A 20,565-nucleotide genomic window follows, 5' to 3' on the forward strand; every position below is an offset into this window, starting at 1 on the left:
AGCTAAAGAGGAGAAGGTGTTTGGTTTTACAACAACTGTTGACAATTGTCGAAATGAAATGATACTTCATGTCAACGATTACATAAAAGAAAAAGAATGAAATCGTGACAGAATTAAACAGATGGCACTTCCGTCTTCATTTATTATCAATATTAGCAGAGACAGAACACAAACGTCCACTTTCAAATATCGATTACTTGCTCAGCACGAAAATAATTTGAAAAAATAAATACACGACACGCAAAAGAAAAGCGTATTACGAGATGGCTTCAATAATGGTTACAAACCTTTTTGTACAAGCATTTAAAATTGTCGCAGACTCTTGAAAATCTAGTGTGCTATTGCTATACATCTTATGGGATGACTGGCCAAATTTTATGATTTCAGGTTCAAATGAATAGCTACTGCAGGAATTGGAATACACCCTACTAAAGCCTGATTGTCACCGCTGATGAATTTCAAAAATGCAATCTGGACGTGAGGACACTTTAGAAGAAATTGTTTTAAACTTGGGAAAAATGCTACAGAAACGTATGGAATGATTCAGACTGCTTTTGAACAATCTTGCATGAATCGAGCATCAGTTTTTGAGTGGCATAAGAGATTCAAGGAAAGCAGAGAGTCTGTGATGAATGATGAGATGTGTAAGAGGAGTAAAAAAGTCAGAACACCAGAGTTGATTGGCTAAATAAAGAATTTCGTGGATAACGGTGAATGCTCCGATGAACTGCAAGCACTAGTACCCCCTTGACGTAAATACCTCCGACAAACCCGACAAGCAGCAAAATCCCACCCCTTTACAGTTGAAATCCCTAGATAAGAGCCTTCTACTCCAGTAGTTTCTTTCTCAGGACCGCTAGACTTTGGAATTCCCTTTCGGGTTCCTGCTTCCCCAACTGTACTGACATGCAGAAGTTCAAGTGTAACGTGAACCGGCATCTTGCTCCCCAACTCCCCACATAGTACCCTTGTAGCTTATGTCCATGACAGTAGCCCCCTGCATCAAAGTGGCAAGGTGCCTTGTTTGGGGTAAAAATGTAATTAAAAAAAAAATAAAATAAGGACTGTCGTGTGTCTATGGAGACAATAAGTGAACAGTTTGATGTCAGTGTGGGAACTGTTCACACAATTATTCGCGAGGAATTGAAGATGCAGGAGATTTGCGCGAAGTTTATCCCAAGGATGCACAGAGAAGATCAGAAAGAAAGATGTTGTCATGGCAATAGGGGATGGTTGAGCTGATCAATTCAGATCCCGCATATAATAGAATAATAGAAAAAATAAAGGTGGCCAGAAAAAAACGCCTTCTGCCGTGAGATTTTAATCAGGCGTTTAGTTTCACTCAAGCCGCACTAATAAAACGCACACTTCATAAAAGTTCCCTGTAGCATGAGACAATTGATATTTTTAACCCAATTCAAATTGCGACATTTTAGGAAACGGAATTTTTTCCGCATGAAAAACCGACTTTGTGCTTGACTTTACCCTTGTCAAGTGACTGATATTTCGTCGACGAACAGAGCTGAATTCGCTATAATTTTGCAATATAAAATCTTCATAAAACAATGAATGGAAATATACCACATCTCACATACTTCGGTTAAAACCATAATTATAGAAGATAACATAAATATACACACTAGTTAACAAAATCTTTCTTCCTACAAATCTATTTGTTGAAAATATATTGTTTCCCTTCTATGCATCCATAGTTTTTGGTTTTCCGATTCGTTTTCCTTAGCTTGCGAAGAAAAAAGAATGACTCTATATAAGATTAACAAACTCGTTTTTTTTTCTTATATATATATATATATATATATATATATATATATATATATATATATATATATATATATATATATATATATATATATATCCTTCACTAACCGAGGACAGAAAAATGAAGTGTAGTATGAGAACAGATACTAAACTTCGCTCCCAGCCAAAAGGCCACCTGACTTGTTTACGAAGAAACTGAAATGTATTATGATGAAATAAATTTTGGATTTTTTTTACCCCTTTCCTTAACTTAAAAATTGACCAAAATTCAGGAAATCAACCAATTTTAATGAGATTTTCAGTATTTATTAATTAATGATCATGAAACATAATGAACTTATTATTATTATTTTTTAATTCTTTGTTAGAATCCTTATTTCATTTAAACAAAACATACCTTTACTAAAGTACTAAGAAAAAACGCATTAATTTATTTTTGCTTTTTTATATCAAAATAAAGTATCGTACATGTTAATAATAACAAATGTTGGCACTTATTCATAGGAGGTACCGTGCTGAAATTCTTAACATTGGAGGAGTGTTTTGTAACTTTTGTCTCTACTTTCAACATACAATTTAATGAAACAAAAATATCATAAAAATTGAATTTAACTCGAAAATACTATTTTAAAAATAGCGCTATAAGATAGATGCCTACGCACCAGAAATTCTATCTTTTTAAATAGTATAATATTTCAGTAACATTACGTGTTAATGAAATCAATATAACTCGAAAAAAATAATTCCATACTTTCACTGAACAATTTAATAAACAAAATGTGCCGTAAAAATTGATTTTAACTTGAAAATCGGATAAAAAAAATTGCACAATTCGTATTCTTAAAAAGAATCTCTTACGTTCATTTAAAAATTACACAATAGAATCATCATATAAACAATTTCAGTTGATACTTAGACAGTTTAACCAAGACATTAAAAAAATGAAACAATCGAAAAATGTTATATTGTACGTATCCGTTTTGAACTGAAGATCTCCGAAAAAAATTTCACGTAATTTGATCGAGTAGTTTTTTTTTTTTTGTTTTTGTTTTTAGAGCGGAAAACACGTTTTTATGACAGCACGTTGAAGGCAGACATCTTGGATTTTTTCTTAATTTTTGTTTGGAGTTTAGAAACGCCATGGGGAGATAACTCCAGTTAAAGCACCGACATTCCCTCCCCATCTTTAATACTAGCTTTTCTTCCTAAAAATCGAACCTTTTGCTCGGTATCATAACAAATTGTTTTTTCGCTGTAAAATAAAAACTACTTGATGAAATTAAGTGAATTTTTTTTTTTTTCGGAGAACTTCATTCCATAACGGATACGCGCAATTTAAACTTTTTCGATATTTTCATTTTTTAATATCTTGATTAAACTGTACAAGTACCTTTCAGTTTTATTTCTATATTTCTTTCTATACGTTTTTATGATTAAACGTTAATACGTACATTAAACCAGGAGATACATTTGAACAGAAACTTCCAACCGCCATTATTATTATTATTATTATTATTATTATTATTATTATTATTATTATTATTATTGTTGTTGTTGTTGTTATTGTTGTTGTTGTTGTTGTCGTCGTCGTCGTCGTCGTCGTCGTCGTCGTCGTCGTCGTCGTCGTCATTATTATTATTTTTATTTATTTTATTTTAGTTTTTTTTTAGTTTTCATTGGTAAGCATGGTCTTTTTATCCAATCAATATTTAGAATGTGGCTAAGTTTTATCTACAGCGACACCATTTTTTTTTGTTTATTAGCCATCTGAAAAAATAAACAAACAAAAAAAAAACAACGTGAAATTTTTTTAAATCAATTTTTTTCTAACTTTAAAAGGTTAAAAAAGAATGTGCTAAATGTTTAAATTTCGTTATTTGTTTTATTTTATCTATTTATTTTATTTATAATATGTTTAAAAACATTTGCAACTACCGTGGAATTTCCACAGGTTCTGCTCGTACTAATAATTGTAGGAGCACTAGGAACAGTTCAAAAGAATTTGAGAAAAAATGCTAAGAAAAATCGTAACGGACGATAATGCTGAAAACAGCTGAAATCTTATGGAAAACCCTCGAGTGCACAAACTAGTCAACATGGGCGACAAACGCTAGCCGGACGAATAGAAACAGTAAGAAAAGTGAAACAAAAAGACGCAACCAAGAAAACTGGAACCGCAAAATTATAAATTTACTCTCCACAATACAAAACTGGCACCACACCAAATAGTCGAAGAGTCAAGGAGGATGGAAAGACCCAGGAGAGAAAGCACAAACCAGAACTCCACTGAATACGTGCGAAGAACTGGAACCTTGGTGATGCTTTCTTACCATCCAAATTCCAATGGTCATTTCCAGCGAGAATTAGATGGAAGGCGACTGTTGCGATAACGCAAATTCATTTGCAAAGATTATCGAAAGAGGTGAAGAGTACAGGAAATCTGGGGAGATTTGTTGTTATCCAGACCCAGGGAACATCACCGGTTGGTGTCAGTGAGTAATCTCTTATGATGACCCGAGTGAGAACTCCTAATGAGTAGTAGTAGTAGTAGTAGTAGTAGTAAGAAGAAGAAGAAGAAGAAGAAGAAGAAGAAGAAGTCGTATATTGTAGCAAGCCTACTATGAAATTAATGAATCATTCATAATCTTTAGGACCCCTAATCTCAGAATTTACACACGGACCGTGTCGTTACATTTAAAATCTCTCGGACCCACATGTTGTCTGGTTTGGCAAAGGAACAAACAAATAAAAAATAAAAATAAAAATCCGATTCGACATCTTTTTTCAGTGCATTTATCCGTGGTTCTCGCAAAACAACGCATTTCGTTATGTTTCAAAAATCTTTTAGTACACACGTGTTTTACAACGCTGTGCCATATAACGTGCTTTTTATAAGTCTCTGTCCGTGCAACCTGACGCCGGCCTTAGCCAGCGCTTTCTTGCGCTCAACTTCACACGTTCATTTTCCTCGTACGCACTTTTCTTCTATTCCTCAACTGCTTTTTTTCTTTTTTCTCCTTCTTCTTCCCGTGACGTCAGTGAATGCACACTTATCTATTCGCATACGTGCTTTAGCTGCTGCTGCTAATATTTTCGCTAGCCACCTATCCCATGGCTTTTGCTGATTTTCTCATACACGCCTAGGCCCGCTATGTTACTAAGGGAACGCACCGTTTCGTTACTCTTAAATCATGAAGTAACTTTTATTGTAAGAAGTAATTTTTCTTAAAGAAAGTGCTTTATTTTTTAAATTTTGTTATTAGAGCAAATTTGGCGTTGTTTTTACATAGCGACGCGTGTTTTGCCGTTTATTGTTCTAGAAGAGGGTTGCCATGTTGTGCAAAATAATGACGGTTCTAAGTTTCTGTTCAAATGTATCAAATGTGTTTTGGGAGTAGACAACAGATCGGAATTTAAAAGGAAAAAGAAACAAAAAGACAGCTTAAAGAGGATAGAATCGTAAGACAATATGTTGAAACGTTTAATATTTAACTTAGAATATGCTTATTTTATGCGCATTTAACACAGTTGAGTTATTGATCGTGACACGTGTATTTTATTTATGTATTTATTGTTCATATATATATATATATATATATATATATATATATATATATATATATATATATATATATATATATACTAGCATTTCAGCCCGGCGTTGCCCGGGTGTTTGGAGGTGTATGTTGAGCAAAAAAAAAAAAAGAAAAAAAAAGCGGTCAATTTTTTTTAACTTTGACCTCTATTATGACCCCTTAACATTTATTGTTTTGGGCTCAAATAAAGTTATTAAGTTAGATCCATGTCCAAGGAAGGTATATCTAAAATTTAAAGTGTTTAGATCCGAAATTGGTGGAGGAGTTTGGTAGAGTTCTCAAAGGTCAAATCGTTGAACTTTGACCCCTTAACAGTTAAATTTCCGTCTGAAAACGGATTACAAAGATTTTCCCAAATCTCAGTACCCTGTATATCAAATTTCAAGTCTGTAGACGGAAAATTGACAGAGTTATTGCGTAGGAAAATGTACACAGACACACACAGACACACACACAGATACGTTCACTTATATATATATATATATATATATATATATATATATATATATATATATATATATATATATATATATATATATATATGCTTATAACTATACCAACTTATTTCATTGCACTGAAAAATTAACTTAAAGCTAGCTGAAGTACTTGTCAACGCCAGGCTTCGCAAACATTTCTCTTCTGCACGCCAATTGAAATAAAAAAGAAGAAAAAAGATTTTGTTACTTAAATACCAATAAAATAATTTTTGGTATTTCTGCAACCTGGATTTCCGTGATGTTAGCTTGTCGAGTGCTGATCAAATGTAAAACACTACGGGGAAAAAATGAAAACGTTTATCACATGCTAATTACAATGGAAAAAATGGAAAACTATAAAATAAAATACAACAACAACCTATCATAATTTCATGAATTAATATTTGATAAATTCATTCTTGTCTTCCATTTTTTAGGCTGATTAAATTGGTACATGATTAAAACTGATCTTTTTCTTCCAATTTATTAAAAGTAGTCTGCTTAGATCTCCATTGACTAAGCGTGTTTGTTATTAAATTTCATTGACTGACCAATTTTATCAGCGCTCGACATATTCCGGTGGTTTACGTCAGTTGCCGAATGAGCCGAAGCCAACATTTACGGAAATCTGGGTCGCTAACTTCAGAAGTACCAAATATTTAAGTGTACCATACAGGTTTATGATGATGATTGATATCAGCTAGGAAATAAATGGAATGCTAATATAAGATTCGTATGCATATACGACATGCTCACTTTCTTGTTAGATCACCTAACTTCGGTGATCTACGTTGAGCCTGGCCAGTACTAGACGTGTGACCATTTGGGAATGCCAGGCGCTATATATATTCAGGTAAGCAGGTATGTATAATACCCTAGGAAGGTGAAGGCCTTTTGAATTGAAAGCCATGTTTAATTTCAGAAGGTTTTCCGATGGGTGGCCAATCTGTACAAGTTCTGGAAATAAAAAAGAGTTTCCGATGGGTAGCTAATCTCTTAAAATCCTGAAGATGGAAAAGAGTTTTTAGTGGGTAGCAAATCTGTATAAGTCCTGGAGATGGAAAAGAGTTTTCGATGAGTAGCTTTAAAAATTTGCAAAAAAAGAGAAAAAGTCTTTCTCGTATGGATACGAAAAATTATGTGCAGAAATTCTAAAAGATCCAATATTTTAATGAAACGATTCCGGTTTTTTGATTGGCTGCTAGCAAAATGTGGTTCCATTTGATTGGTCGGTTCCTATCGCCAGAGTCTATCAGTAAAACCTTCCAATTTTCTTTAATCATATGCTTAAATTATATTTAAAAAAAAAAATAGGGCATAGTTCCCGGTCACACTCAGAAAAGGTAAATCATCTGTTAGCAGGTTGTTTGGTCGATTAATAATAGAAAATATTAAACTGGAAAGAGAAACGCTGGAAAATGGCGGGAAATTGTTTCTAGTATCATTTTACGTAATTTTTATTTTGAATGGTGAGTTATAAAAGAAACAGTTCAGGAACTTCTGACATCGATAAGGATATCGGATCGAATGAGACTGGTTCCAAATCTGCGGTTATTTTGGTTTAACTGTGATGCTGCGACACACACACACACACACACACACACACACACACACACACACACACACACACACACACACGCACGCACGCACGCACGCACGCACGCACACACACACACACACACACACACACACACACACATATATATATATAAAATAAAAATTAAAATTAAATTTACCAAAACGATCGAAGATGGTAAAATTAAAGTATATTATAAATATTAAAGAATTAATATTTATAAAATTATCTCAGTGAGATGTAAAAGCTCGATAAAACCAAAAAGGAAATAGAGCTGCGGATTAAGGACTATCCATTTATCTAGTGTTTCCTTTTCAGATTAAATATGTTCTTAACTCATTTCAGAGTGTTTTTTTAACATATTTTATTAACTGTTTGCTCACACACACACACACACACACACACACACACACACACACACACACACACACACACACACACACACACACACACACACATATATATATATATATATATATATATATATATATATATATATATATATATATATATATATATATAGTTGTTAATATCGCTAAAAAAAAAATGGCAACAACATATCTTAACTTTTATAAGCGATAAAAAAACGTGCATTAAAATGGCGATCGACCGTGGTTCATTGGTAACGTATGACAATGCGGATACTAATGTCATGAGTTCGGTGCTGACGACGGCTAAAAGCCAGAAACACGTATGTCCATAGGTATACTTTAATGCACGTAAAATCATATTAAATAATGTAAATAAATAAATACGTCCCATTAAAAATAAGGGCGACCCATTCATATAAATATATGAATAACAGTAAGAGATTATAGCTTTTAAAAACCGCTAAGATAGCGGAAAAAAATAACAGCGTTTCAAAGTTGTTAATATCACTAAAAAATGCTGTCAATAAATCCTATATATATCTATCTATATATATATATAAAAGTGAAAGTGTCTGTGTACATTTTCCTACGCAATAACTCTGTCAATTTTTAGTCTACAGACTCGAAATTTGATATACCGGGTACTGAGATTTGGGAAAATCGATGTGATCGGTTTTTGGCCAGAACAGTGGCAATGAAGGGTTCAAAGTTCAACGATTTGACCTTTGAGAACTCTACCAAACTTCTTCGACAATTTTGGATCTAAACACTCGAAATTTTAGATATAGGTTCCTTGGACATGAATCTAACTTAATAACTTTATTTGAGCCCAAAACAATAAATGTAAAGGGGTCATAATAGGAGTCAAAGTTTAAAAAAAAAAATTGACCTCTGCGGTCTCTTCCAAATTACCCAGACAATTTCTGGTCTAAATATTTGAAATTTTACATAAAGGGTATTCACAGATTGGGCAAGCTTTTTCATCAGTTTGGGTCGAAAATGTTTAGTTACCAATATATAAATGTATGTATGTATATCTGTTTGCATGTCTGCCTTAAACTTTCAATAGAGGCGACGGATTTTACCAAGATCAGTATCGTTTGAAAGTTCGACCTTTCATACGACAAATATCGAAAAATTGACTAAAATCATTAATATCTTCCCCTTCAACTAGGCACTTTTCTACAGGGGGGGGTCACTTTTTTTGCCGATATTTTTTAAAGTTATCCTCTCCTTTAGATTGTCTAGCCTTAATTTTAAAAAATAACAGCATAATGTTAGGTTTTATCCCGTTCTTTTCCTCCTTTGCGGTACGGGTTCGAGCCTGCCTTCCTACTACGACTTTTTTTTTTTTTTTTTTGCTCAACATACATATCCAAACACCCGGGCAACGCCCGTCTGAAAGTATATCTATAAAAGTGAACTTTTGTGTGTGTGTGTGTGTGTGTGTGTGTGTGTGTGTGTGTGTGTACATTTCCCTACGCAATAGCACTATCAATTTTTAGTCTACAGACTCGACATTTGATATACAGTGTACTGAGATTTGGGAAAGTAGATGTGATCGGGTTTCGGCCAGAAATTTGCCTGTTAAGGGGTCAAAGTTCAACGATTTGACCTTTGAGAACTCTACCAAACTCCAGCTACAATTTTGGGTCTAAATATTTATAATTTTAGATATAGGTTCCTCGGACATGGATATAATTTAATAACTTGATTTGTGCCGAAAATAATAAATTTTAAGGGGTCATAATAGGGGCCAAATTTGAAAAAATTGACTTCTTTTTTTTTTTGCTCAGCATACACATCCAAACACTCGGGCAACGCCGGGTAACCATGCTAGTATATATATATATATATATATATATATATATATATATATATATATATATATATATATATATATATATGTATATATATATATATATATATATATATATATATATATATATATATTTGAAATGAATTTAACTATTTTTGCTTGTTTAAAGTCCAAAGTGTGATTATGCTTCAATGACTGAGAATAAGGCACTTAGAGAATTGTTATTTCTTATATCTCTTTTATGGTCATTGAGCCTTTTTTTTCTAATTTACGCTGGGTTTAACCAACGGCATATACACTATTCCTTGCCAAAATTGCCATCATAGATACGTTGGTGAAACCTAGCGTAAGTTAAAAAAAAAAGGCTCAATGAACATAAAAGAGATATAAGAAAATAGTAATTCACTAAGTGCATTATTTTCTCATCCATTTCAGCATAATCTCACCTTTGATTTTAAACAAGCAAAAGTAGTTTAATTTATTTCAAATAAACCCCGCGCCGGAGACTTCTTGAATCAGCGCTTATCGCAAATTCAAGCATTATTAAACAACGCGGAAGTTTCGGACGATATCAAAACATCGTTAAACTCACTACTCGTTCAAGCAGCCGCCAATAGCGTAATGGTTAGAAGCCTTGACTGCCGTATAAACGGTCGGGTTTCAATCCTGGCTTGAGGTAGTTGCCTGTCTAGCCGCACTGATGAGCTGTGAAACAGCGAAACAGTACTGTATGTGGATGACTATATATATATATATATATATATATATATATATATATATAAACTTCCATGTTGTATATATATATATGTGTGTGTGTGTGTGATGCGAATAATGGAAATAGTATTCCGACAAAATAGAGAAATAAAAAGGAACAAACCGAGTTATGTGTTCATCAACGTTTCGTCTTCATTTCATCCAGAGGAAGTCTCAAAATAAAGACGAAACGTTAATGAACACATAACTCGGTTTGTTCCTTTATATATATATATATATATATATATATATATATATATATATATATATATATATATATATAGTATAACTCCTATAATTTTAACATCCGCTTCATTCAAATTAGAGGATGCTGTTCAAGTTTCGTGATAAAAAAAAATGTACTGCAGTTAACTTGAATTTTCTAAGAATTAAGAAATAGTAAATGAAATTCATTGTTATATGATACTTCAAGTATATATTAAGTTGAGTTTACGATATATTGCAAGTAAGAATTGTTGAATATTATTACCAGGAACAAAAACATTGAAAATAAATTAAATATACTCTTACTTGTTAGGTATTTATTACCTAAGTTATCATCTACAGAAATCATACATTTATGTAAAATAAAGTTTTTTTTTTATCTATTCATTGAATGAGTCTTATTGCAGTTTCTATTTTCATCGATTGAGCACTCGGGCGCGGCCATTGTATTCCGTAAGCGATCACAAAAATCTACAATTTCTTGGTTCTGTAACTTCTTTATGATTATATCTCTTCAGAGTGACATTGCTTGCAAAACATAGTTGTCACTAAAGTAAGGACTTTTTTATAGAAATTTTATAACCGTCTCCATAGACTTTTCTGCATCATCCCATGATATTGCTTCATCAGAGAGTTCTTTGTTATTTACATTCGGGTCAAGAGAATGGGAGCTGTCGCTATTTTCATCACCATTACTGCCTTCAGGAACTGATCAGTAGTTTCCTCATCTTGTTGCACCCAAATTTCAACATCATTTGCATTAAGTGATTTAAGAACAGCGTGGTTGGTTGGTAACTGTTTGGTTTCAAGAATTTTTTCTAGACCTGTTGTAAGCCATTGTGATGGGTTGTTTTACACTATTTTAATTATAGCAATCTGAAAAAAATACAGTTAGTGTAAATTAATTATCAATAGCTAATCTACATTAATTACATAGTACCAATATTAACATATCTGACTAAACCATGTAAACAATTCTACTGCAACTTCGCATCAAATATGCTAATACAATTTCAATGACGAAACAGTTCAAGTTTAGAGAAAGTCCAGGCTTAGAAAAAGTCCAAATGAGAGGAAGTCCAACTTTAGAGGAAGTTCAAATTAAAGGAATTTTACTCCTTTGAATCGACCTGTTACGCACACCATTTGAAAAGGGAAAATTTTTCCGAAATTAATAATGGAATACGTCGCATAAATTACAAGTAAGACATTTTACCATACAACTGAATAAATATATATAAATATATATATATATATATATATATATATATATATATATATATATATATATATATATGTACTTATTGATTTGTAAATCGCCACTTGTTCTCGTCTCCTCTTACCAACAGCGACTATAATTCATTCCTCGCATTGTGACACCATTCTAAATCTCTTTTACATATATATATGTATATATATATATATATATATATATATATATATATATATATATATATATATATATATATATATATATATATATATATATACATATGAAGAACAAAGATAACGGATGTTCTTAAGCTGTACTCATTAAAAGGTTTACTTAATTGGCCAAATGTTTAATGGGGTTACAGTGCCTGAACTCCTATGTGGGAAAAGGCTAACTGTGTTTTTATTTGTTTGTCACAACAGGAAGATGCACACAAGGCCAGATAGTAAAAAAAATAATAGCTCACTGGACGAAATAGAGGGGCAGCAGGTTTGGTTTGGTTTGGTTTGGTTTGATTTAGTTGATTGATTTTTAATGGCATATCGACCTCCGAGTACTGCACAGGTTGGACTTGAAAACAATCATGCTATAGTCATGTAGGAAGTAGTTCCGTAGTATTGTGTTCAACAGATGAGCAGTTCTGGGAAAAAAGCTCTGCTCATGGAATTTTCGCGTAATTTTTAGACACAGATAGAGAGTATGGGATATTACTGGCATTTGTTGTAGCTGGACGAGTGTTTGCATTGAATGCTTTACAGGGGAGAACCACAGAGTGAAGCTTAGTCAAGCACCTGCCATGAAAATAACGATAGAGCGGAGATAGGAATTGAACGTCTCTTCTATGAGAAAGAGACAGAAGGGAGGAGAAGAAAAGCACACAGCCCACCAGATTTCAAAGTCGGCTTTGTACCCTGTCTAGGCAAGAAACAGTAGTCCGAGCAGCTCCCTATCAGATATGGCAACAGTATTTGATTCTTAGGATGAAATTGGCTAATATAGAAGAAGACAATACATTGTAGTTTGCATTGAACTGTAGAGAACCTACTGTCTTGATAAAATTCTTTTTATCTAATAACTTGAATTAAAGTTTAAATTACAAAAGTCAAATATCATGGTTCAATTGTACTCTAAACAGAAACATTCATTTCGAACACGCCTCTATCTTATCAAATAACCTACTGTAGATGTTATAGGCCGGGCCCTTGTGCTTGTGCGGTGATAAAACTTCTAGAATGAACTTGTTATGTTAGGCTGTATAAGGGTGTTAACTTTGGTTTAAAGCGAACTGTTTTTTTTTAATCGTTTTTTTATTATCGATTTTTGATACTTATCCTGGGCATTCCGATACAAAACCTATCTAAAAACGCTGCCAGACACATTAGATACATTTGCGTGAAATTTCAAAAAAAAAACAAAAAAAACATTGACCCAGCTATTTCTGAATTCATAGGGAACGAACTCACACGTACGTGCGCACGCACATACATATATTGGTCAATATTTACAACAGCAAAGAATGCTTCTGGATTTTTGAGATGAGGATAATATGTCTTATATGGACTACTGTTCTCATTTAAAGTATCATTCTCACAAGGTTTCGACCGATGTTACCCCCGACCTTCTTCAGGTGTATACTACTGAACTCGAGAATCTTTCTGTTGAACTCGGGAATCTGTATGGAAGGACTCGTAGCGTAATGGATAAAGTACTAAGTTCAAATAAGGGACACGCTTCTGGATGTTGAAGGTTTGATATTCAGTGCGAGTGATACTAGTGCGGTATAGTGCGGACGGCTGTATGCAAATACCAGTAAGGGAAAAGAAAACTAAAAAGAGAGCACATTCGAGAAGACGATCACGTTAGTGACGTGGATGACGTTCTAGAGCATGTTCGAGAAAACGGACACGAGGGACGTCACAGCCGTAACGAGAAGTCACACATGGCCGGAGAATGAGGAAATAAAAGTAATTGATACAAAAAATAGGAGCCAAGTTATTACTTGACTTATGTTCCTTGCGACGTAGACTGCATACAACGTGTGGGTATCGTGCGTAAGCGTGTTTGTAGTACGTTACACTTAGAATACAATTGTGAATTACATAGGAATTTTAACCGATTGTGGATGACGGAACGAGGATATCCTAAATATGTGGATTAAATAAAGGGTTACGTTTGAAATTTCATACGGATCTCGACAGAGATTGGCAGAAAGATTCGCGAGTTCGATCAGGTAGACCTGAAAAATTGACGGAGGTTTCATCGACCGAAACGTTGTGCAAATAATACTCAAGATGGGAATAGTAGTCCGAAGAATCCAAATAATACGAACTTATCAACCATCGTTTCAAAAGTTCATAACAAAAGATCAAGTAATTTAACCTGAAACCTCAGACCTAATTTTGACAGTGGGGTAACTTTTGAAATTTTGCATATTTCATATGACATTGTACTCACAAGATACAACTGGAGAAGGGCGTAGGTTACATCGCCCGAAACTGGTCTGAACTCCAATCTCTGGTCCCCCCTCGCCAATCTTTCACGAAAAACACCCGTCTAGCTGAATCCACTGTGAAAAATTTCCCCCACTCTTTATCTGTGCCTAAATCAAAACATGGATTCCATGAAGAAAGCTTCTTTCTTAGAACTGCACGCCTGTGGAACTCTGTTTCGTCTGCCTGCTTCCCGCCGGACTACAACTTGGATGTCTTCAAGTCCAACGTTAACAAATTCCTAATGAACCGCTCCCTTAAGTAAACACTTCATCAAATCTCCACACTTACGTAATGTACTTGTAATAACCCTTATCCCTGAGTGGCTTCCGGGCCTTGATAAGTGGTGATCACTGTGTAAAAAAAAAATAAAATAACAGTCAGGATGAGAACAATAGTCCTAATAAATAGCCCGAGAAGTACAGGAAATATTAACTTGCAAAAAAAGATTAGTAGTCACGTGATAAGTATACATGCATGTGGTTTTTAAGTATTCCTGTATAGGAATGGTGGCGGCGGTGACAGTTGTGGTTGTGGCGGTGGTGGTGGCTATATTCCCACCTGACTGCCCATGATGTCACATATGTTACCCGAGATGGACAGCTGATTTTTCACGGAGAGAGAAAAGAAAAAAAACACGGTTTATTTGTTTTGTTTTTTTTATACGACAATTTAGTCACAGGTCGTTTAAATGCCAACAAACTACTTCAACGTTTGTGGACATGATTGGTATTTGCACACGGACATCCTTGGTCAGTGGACAACACTTCGTATCTTTCCTTTGTTTAAAATGGTTAACGTTGTACTGGATACCAGCAAAAGCACGTAAGAAAAAATATATATCTATATTAATATAAGGCATATAAGAAAGTTGTGTTTAAGTTAGGACGCGAAAACCAACGGGAATAAAAAAATATAATTTCTTTAATGTAAAAATCGACAAAATAATATGTATATATGCATGCATATATATGCATATATTCATATGCATATATATATATATATATATATATATATATATATATATATATATATATATATATATAGGGTGACGAAAAAAAAACAAACAAAAGTTAAATGGAAGCCATCTAGAACATAGGCTGTAGACAGGAGAGAAAAAGGCCGAAAGAACCTAGTGTTTTGATGTGATGTTTTCAATATAATAAACTAGTTATGACCAAAGTTTCATTTCATTCGGACAAAACATAAGAAACGGGGCCTAATTAGAGTTGGGACCCGGGTTTTTTTTTAGTCACCCTGTGTGTGTGTGTGTGTGTGTGTGTGTGTGTGTGTGTGTGTGTGTGTGTGTGTGTATATATATATATATATATTCATATGCATATATATTCATATATATATATATATATATATATATATATATATACTCGGGTAGTCAAGTCGCTGCCTGATGATATCTGTTGTTTGATTGAAACAAGTGGCTATTTGTAGCAGCGGGATGTGAGCATGTTTATATAACAATAAACAAGTATATATATATATATATATATATATATATATATATATATATATATATATATATATATATATATACACACACACACACACACACACAGGGTGTCCACAAAGTCTGGCTGCATAATCTATACGGTGCCCACAAAGTCTGACTACATAATCTACAGGGTGTCCACAAAGTCTGGCTACATAATATAGCCAGACTTGGTGGACACCGTATATATATATATATATATATATATATATATATATATATATATATATATATATATATATATATATATATATATATATATTCAGATTCACATTACGGACTCTACTTTTGTATAAGCAACATCGACTGAAGAGGTCACTAGTTACTTGAGGCTGACCGGAACATGCGCATGAATGTGTAGCGATATATTAATGCTTTTTAATGCTTATGTAAACAAATAAAATGTATATCTTGCCCTACTTCGGTATTTAGCACTCTTGCATGAACCTCGTTAAAAATTCATTGGTTGAAAATAGAAATAAGTAAATTCTGAAAATATATATGGCAATTAAGCTACACAGATTATTCCGCGTTTCATTCTGACTGTGAATATGTATTATATGGACTACTGTTCTAATCTAGAGCGTAATTCTCACAAGGTTTCAGCCGATGTAACAACCGACCTTCTTCAGGTGTATATTGTTGAACTCGAGAATCTTTCTGTCGAACTCTGGAATCTGTACGGAAGGGAAGGACTCGTGGCGTAACGGATTAAGTACTGAGTTCAAATTATGCCTGACAAATTCTTACGAGAATAAAACGCGGACTATTCTGTGTAGCTTAATTGCCATATATATTTTCATAACTTACTACCTAACTCTACCTATGTATTAAGCTCTGTTGAAGTAAATACTGAAAAATTTACGCATAAAATTATATTTTCGTATATTGATTTATACGATTGAATGAAGTAATCATATATATATATATATATATATATATATATATATATATATATATATATATATAAAGCCGAATGTGTGTGTGTGTGTGTGTGTGTGTGTGTGTGTGTGTGTGGTCACGAATAGGCTCTTATATGGTTGACTATTTTAAAAAACTGATTACATATGATAGAAGATGTATCGAGACACAGGAATGGGTGTGTTTGATCTGGCAGAACGGTGGTTCATTAAAATTGTGGGGTCTGCCTTCGCGCCTGGTCCACAAAGTATGGAAATAAAAACAATTAAAAATTTTAAAAAAAACGTTTATAAGTGTTTTTATATAGATGTACATAAGAATACTTTAATAAGTATGTTTTAACTTAAATAGGGATGAAATAAATAAAATTGTGAGGTCTTCGTTCGCACCTGGCCTCCATAGAATGGAAATAGGCACAAACTTTAATAAAGACTTTTCATATCTATCTGCGTAAGTATACTTTGATAATTATGTTTCAGTTTGAAGAAATATAGTATAATAAAATTATGAGGTGTTCGTTCGCGCCTGACCTATGGAAATATGTCACAAAGTTTAACAAGTTTTTTTTTAATATAGATCCATAGAATATTGTGATAAGTGTTTCAGTGTGAACAGGTATGGTATAATAAATTATGGGGGTTATCTATTTAATTTTTACTTTCATCATATTTTGCTTTGGTTTTGATACCCCTAAATTCGAAGCTATCTCTTTACAACCCTTCCTTTTCATAACCTATCATACTTTCATAAATCAGAGTCCATTTTCTGCAGGCTATTTTTTAACCCAGTCAACGATGGGTGCTTTTGCAAGTAGTAAAAAAATAATTATATATATATATATATATATATATATATGAGATCAAACCAATGTTATTGTTTAACCGCATCTTCATACTTGGGCATCAATTTTTTTCATCTTCATATATTTTTCCGACCATTATTTTCTCTCGAACATTGTAACTTTCAAGTTTTGTGCTAACCCGCAACGTTATAACAAGTCTATAAAAAATATTTTGCTAAAGATTTCTCTTTGAAAAAAAAATCCCAACTTTCGAAACTCCATGGAATAAGGAAATAATTCACTTCATTTTGTATTCCTTGTTTAAGACTAATACATTTTTAAATCATAATTTGCATAATTTTAACTCCTTTCATGTACTGATGCTCTCTCTCGAACGTTGGGTAATTTTACCAGGAAAATATTTATATTTATACATCGCAAAGTTTTATAGAAAAAAAAGCATACTCAAAATCTGCGGCTATATAATCAGCTCAATAGAAAAGGAGTTATATCTTCTAGAGCTAAGTAGATTAAATGAATGATAAATGAAATTAACAGATTAATACAAGGTTATTTATGTATGTTTAAAGAAATCAAAACAATAACACTTTATATTGGTGTACGATCGTTTCAGAAACGATTGAATTTATTAATATACACTCTTCATTAGCATATAGGAGTAGATGAGGCTTGACAGTTAACAATCAATCAAGAACATTGTTACAATTTGGATTTCACATCAAATTATTTTAATTTTCATTTTATTTTTATTTTTATTTTATTTTTATTTTTCTCTATTTTTGTTTCATAAATATCTCACGATATATTTTAAAATATATTTAAAAATATATTTTTCTGCAGTTTTATTTGCATTTCGTATATTTCTTCTATCTATATATTTAACTATCCATGTCTTTATGCTAGATTCTTTTCGCTCTATCCAACCTTGCAATTTTCTTTTTTTCTTGGCGGCGCAGTATATATATATATATATATATATATATATAGTAAGTCATAAAGTATATGTTGAAATAACGCGGTCTAAAATGTTTTCCCTATAGTTAACATAATTTTCTCATTTATTTGATGATCAAATAAATTTAATTTAACTTGCAATTGTCAACAATTTTTACTTTCATCATATTTTGCTTTGGTTTTGATACCCCTAAATTCGAAGCTATCTCTTTACAACCCTTCCTTTTCATAACCTATCATACTTTCATAAATCAGAGTCCATTTTCTGCAGGCTATTTTTTAACCCATATATATATATATATAAGCCTGACGAATTCTCACGAGAATGAAACGCGGAATTGTTCTGTGTAGCTTTATTGCCATATATATTTTATGACTTACTATATATATATATATATATATATATATATATATATATATATATATATATATATACTGCGCCGCCAATTTTTCAAAAACTATAAATTTAAGCTAAATTGAATGTAACTGTTTAAGCAATATAACTTTACCTGTTCATATTTGACTTTTAATTGAAGTATCCTTGTGTTCACCTCAATTTAAAGAATGAATTTAAAATTGACAAGGGCGAACTTTCTTTTTGACGGCACTTTATATATATATATATATATATATATATATATATATATATATATATATATATATATATATATATATATAAATTTTCAGGGTGACCCCCCAAAACGGGACCCAACCCTAATTAGGCCCCGTTTCTTAGTGTTTCCTCTGCATGAAATGAAACTTTGGTCATAACTAATTTATTATATTCAAAACATCACGTCAAAGTTCTAGGGTCTTTGGCCTTTTTTTCTTCGTTGACTGCAAAATGCTCAGAAAAACAATTGAATGGCCTCTGTTTTTTTTTTGGTCACCCTATATATATATATATATTACACAGGCATCACCACATTATCAAGGCCAAGAGACCACTCAAGGATAAGGGTTAAAGAGTGTACAGTAGAAATTGGACAATATAGTAATCATTAGTAATGAAAATTCGGTAAAGTTGATAACTTATATGGAACGGCTCATCAAGAACTTATTTACGTTAGACTTGAACACAACCATATTGTAGCCAGCCGGAAAGCAGGAAAACGGAAGACAATTCCACAGGCGTGCAGTTCTAAGAAAGAAACTTTGTTCATGGAATCTACGTTTAGGTTTAGGCACAGATAAAGAGTTGGGGGAATTATTGATAGTATTTTCAGCTAGACGAGTGTTTCTTGTGAAAGTTTGGCGAGGGTGGACCACTTTCCATGAAAATAACGATACATCAGAGACAAACTCGCAACATTTCTTCTGTGAGATAGAGGTTGCAGGGAAGAGAAAAGGACATCTCCTACGAGGCTACGAAGTCTATTTCAAACTCTATCAAGGCAGGACAAGTCCTTTCTAGCAGCTCTTGCCCAGATGTGGCAACAGTATTCCATCCTTGGACGTACCTGGCTCTTACATAGATAGAGAATTGCATCAGCAGTGATATATCTACTGGATCGATAGAAAGATCCCACCATTTTTCCAGCGGCCTTGGCAAAAGATTTGATGTACGTGTTCCATTTAAGATCAGGAGTAATGGTCAAGCCCAGAAGCTTGTCAAAACTTGAGGCCTCCTGAAGACGAGAGCCATTCATTTCAATTGATGCCAGATGTGGATCAGAATGTTGATGATATAAAGAGAGAAGCTTGGTTTTAGATGCATTAAAAGTAACCAGCCACTCCTTACCCCATTGTACCACGTGCTCAAGATCAGAGGAGAGAGAATCGGAGAGAACTTGGTCGTTTACTGTCTTAGATGTGCTACCATAAACATGGTAGCACATCTAAGACATGAAACTTAATATATAGGGTATTCGAACCCATGCGAAACTTTATATTTAGGTTTAAGCCGAGGTAAATCGGTGTATATATGTGAAAATTAAAAAAAAATGAAATTTTCCAGGTGAAGGTCAAACGACGGCATGACGAATATACATGCGTGACGTAATAAATATTGGTTCATGTTTTATTTTTAATTCTTGCAACAAACATTAACATAAAAGCAGGCATTAACGCCAAAGGAAATCGTA

The 20,565-nt window shown here is 33.0% G+C and overlaps 1 protein-coding gene across 3 annotated transcripts in view; it reads left to right on the top strand.

Moving 5' to 3' along the window:
- LOC145294070 (solute carrier family 60 member 1-like) overlaps window positions 1-20,565 on the top strand; it is a 101,605-nt gene that overhangs the window by 62,627 nt on the left and 18,413 nt on the right. The window contains exon 1 of one of the 3 annotated variants that reach the window (XM_080141070.1): window positions 14,796-15,122. The exons of the other annotated variants lie outside the window; for them this stretch is intronic. Coding sequence (XP_079997196.1) covers window positions 14,989-15,122 — 134 coding nt within the window. The 5' untranslated portion in view covers window positions 14,796-14,988. Of the gene's footprint in view, window positions 1-14,795; window positions 15,123-20,565 lie in introns of those variants that run through there. 3 annotated transcript variants of the gene reach the window in all.

Source organism: Euprymna scolopes, chromosome 15, assembly GCF_053919585.1.
Source record: "Euprymna scolopes isolate OS-2025 chromosome 15, ASM5391958v1, whole genome shotgun sequence".
NCBI lineage: Eukaryota > Metazoa > Mollusca > Cephalopoda > Sepiida > Sepiolidae > Euprymna > Euprymna scolopes.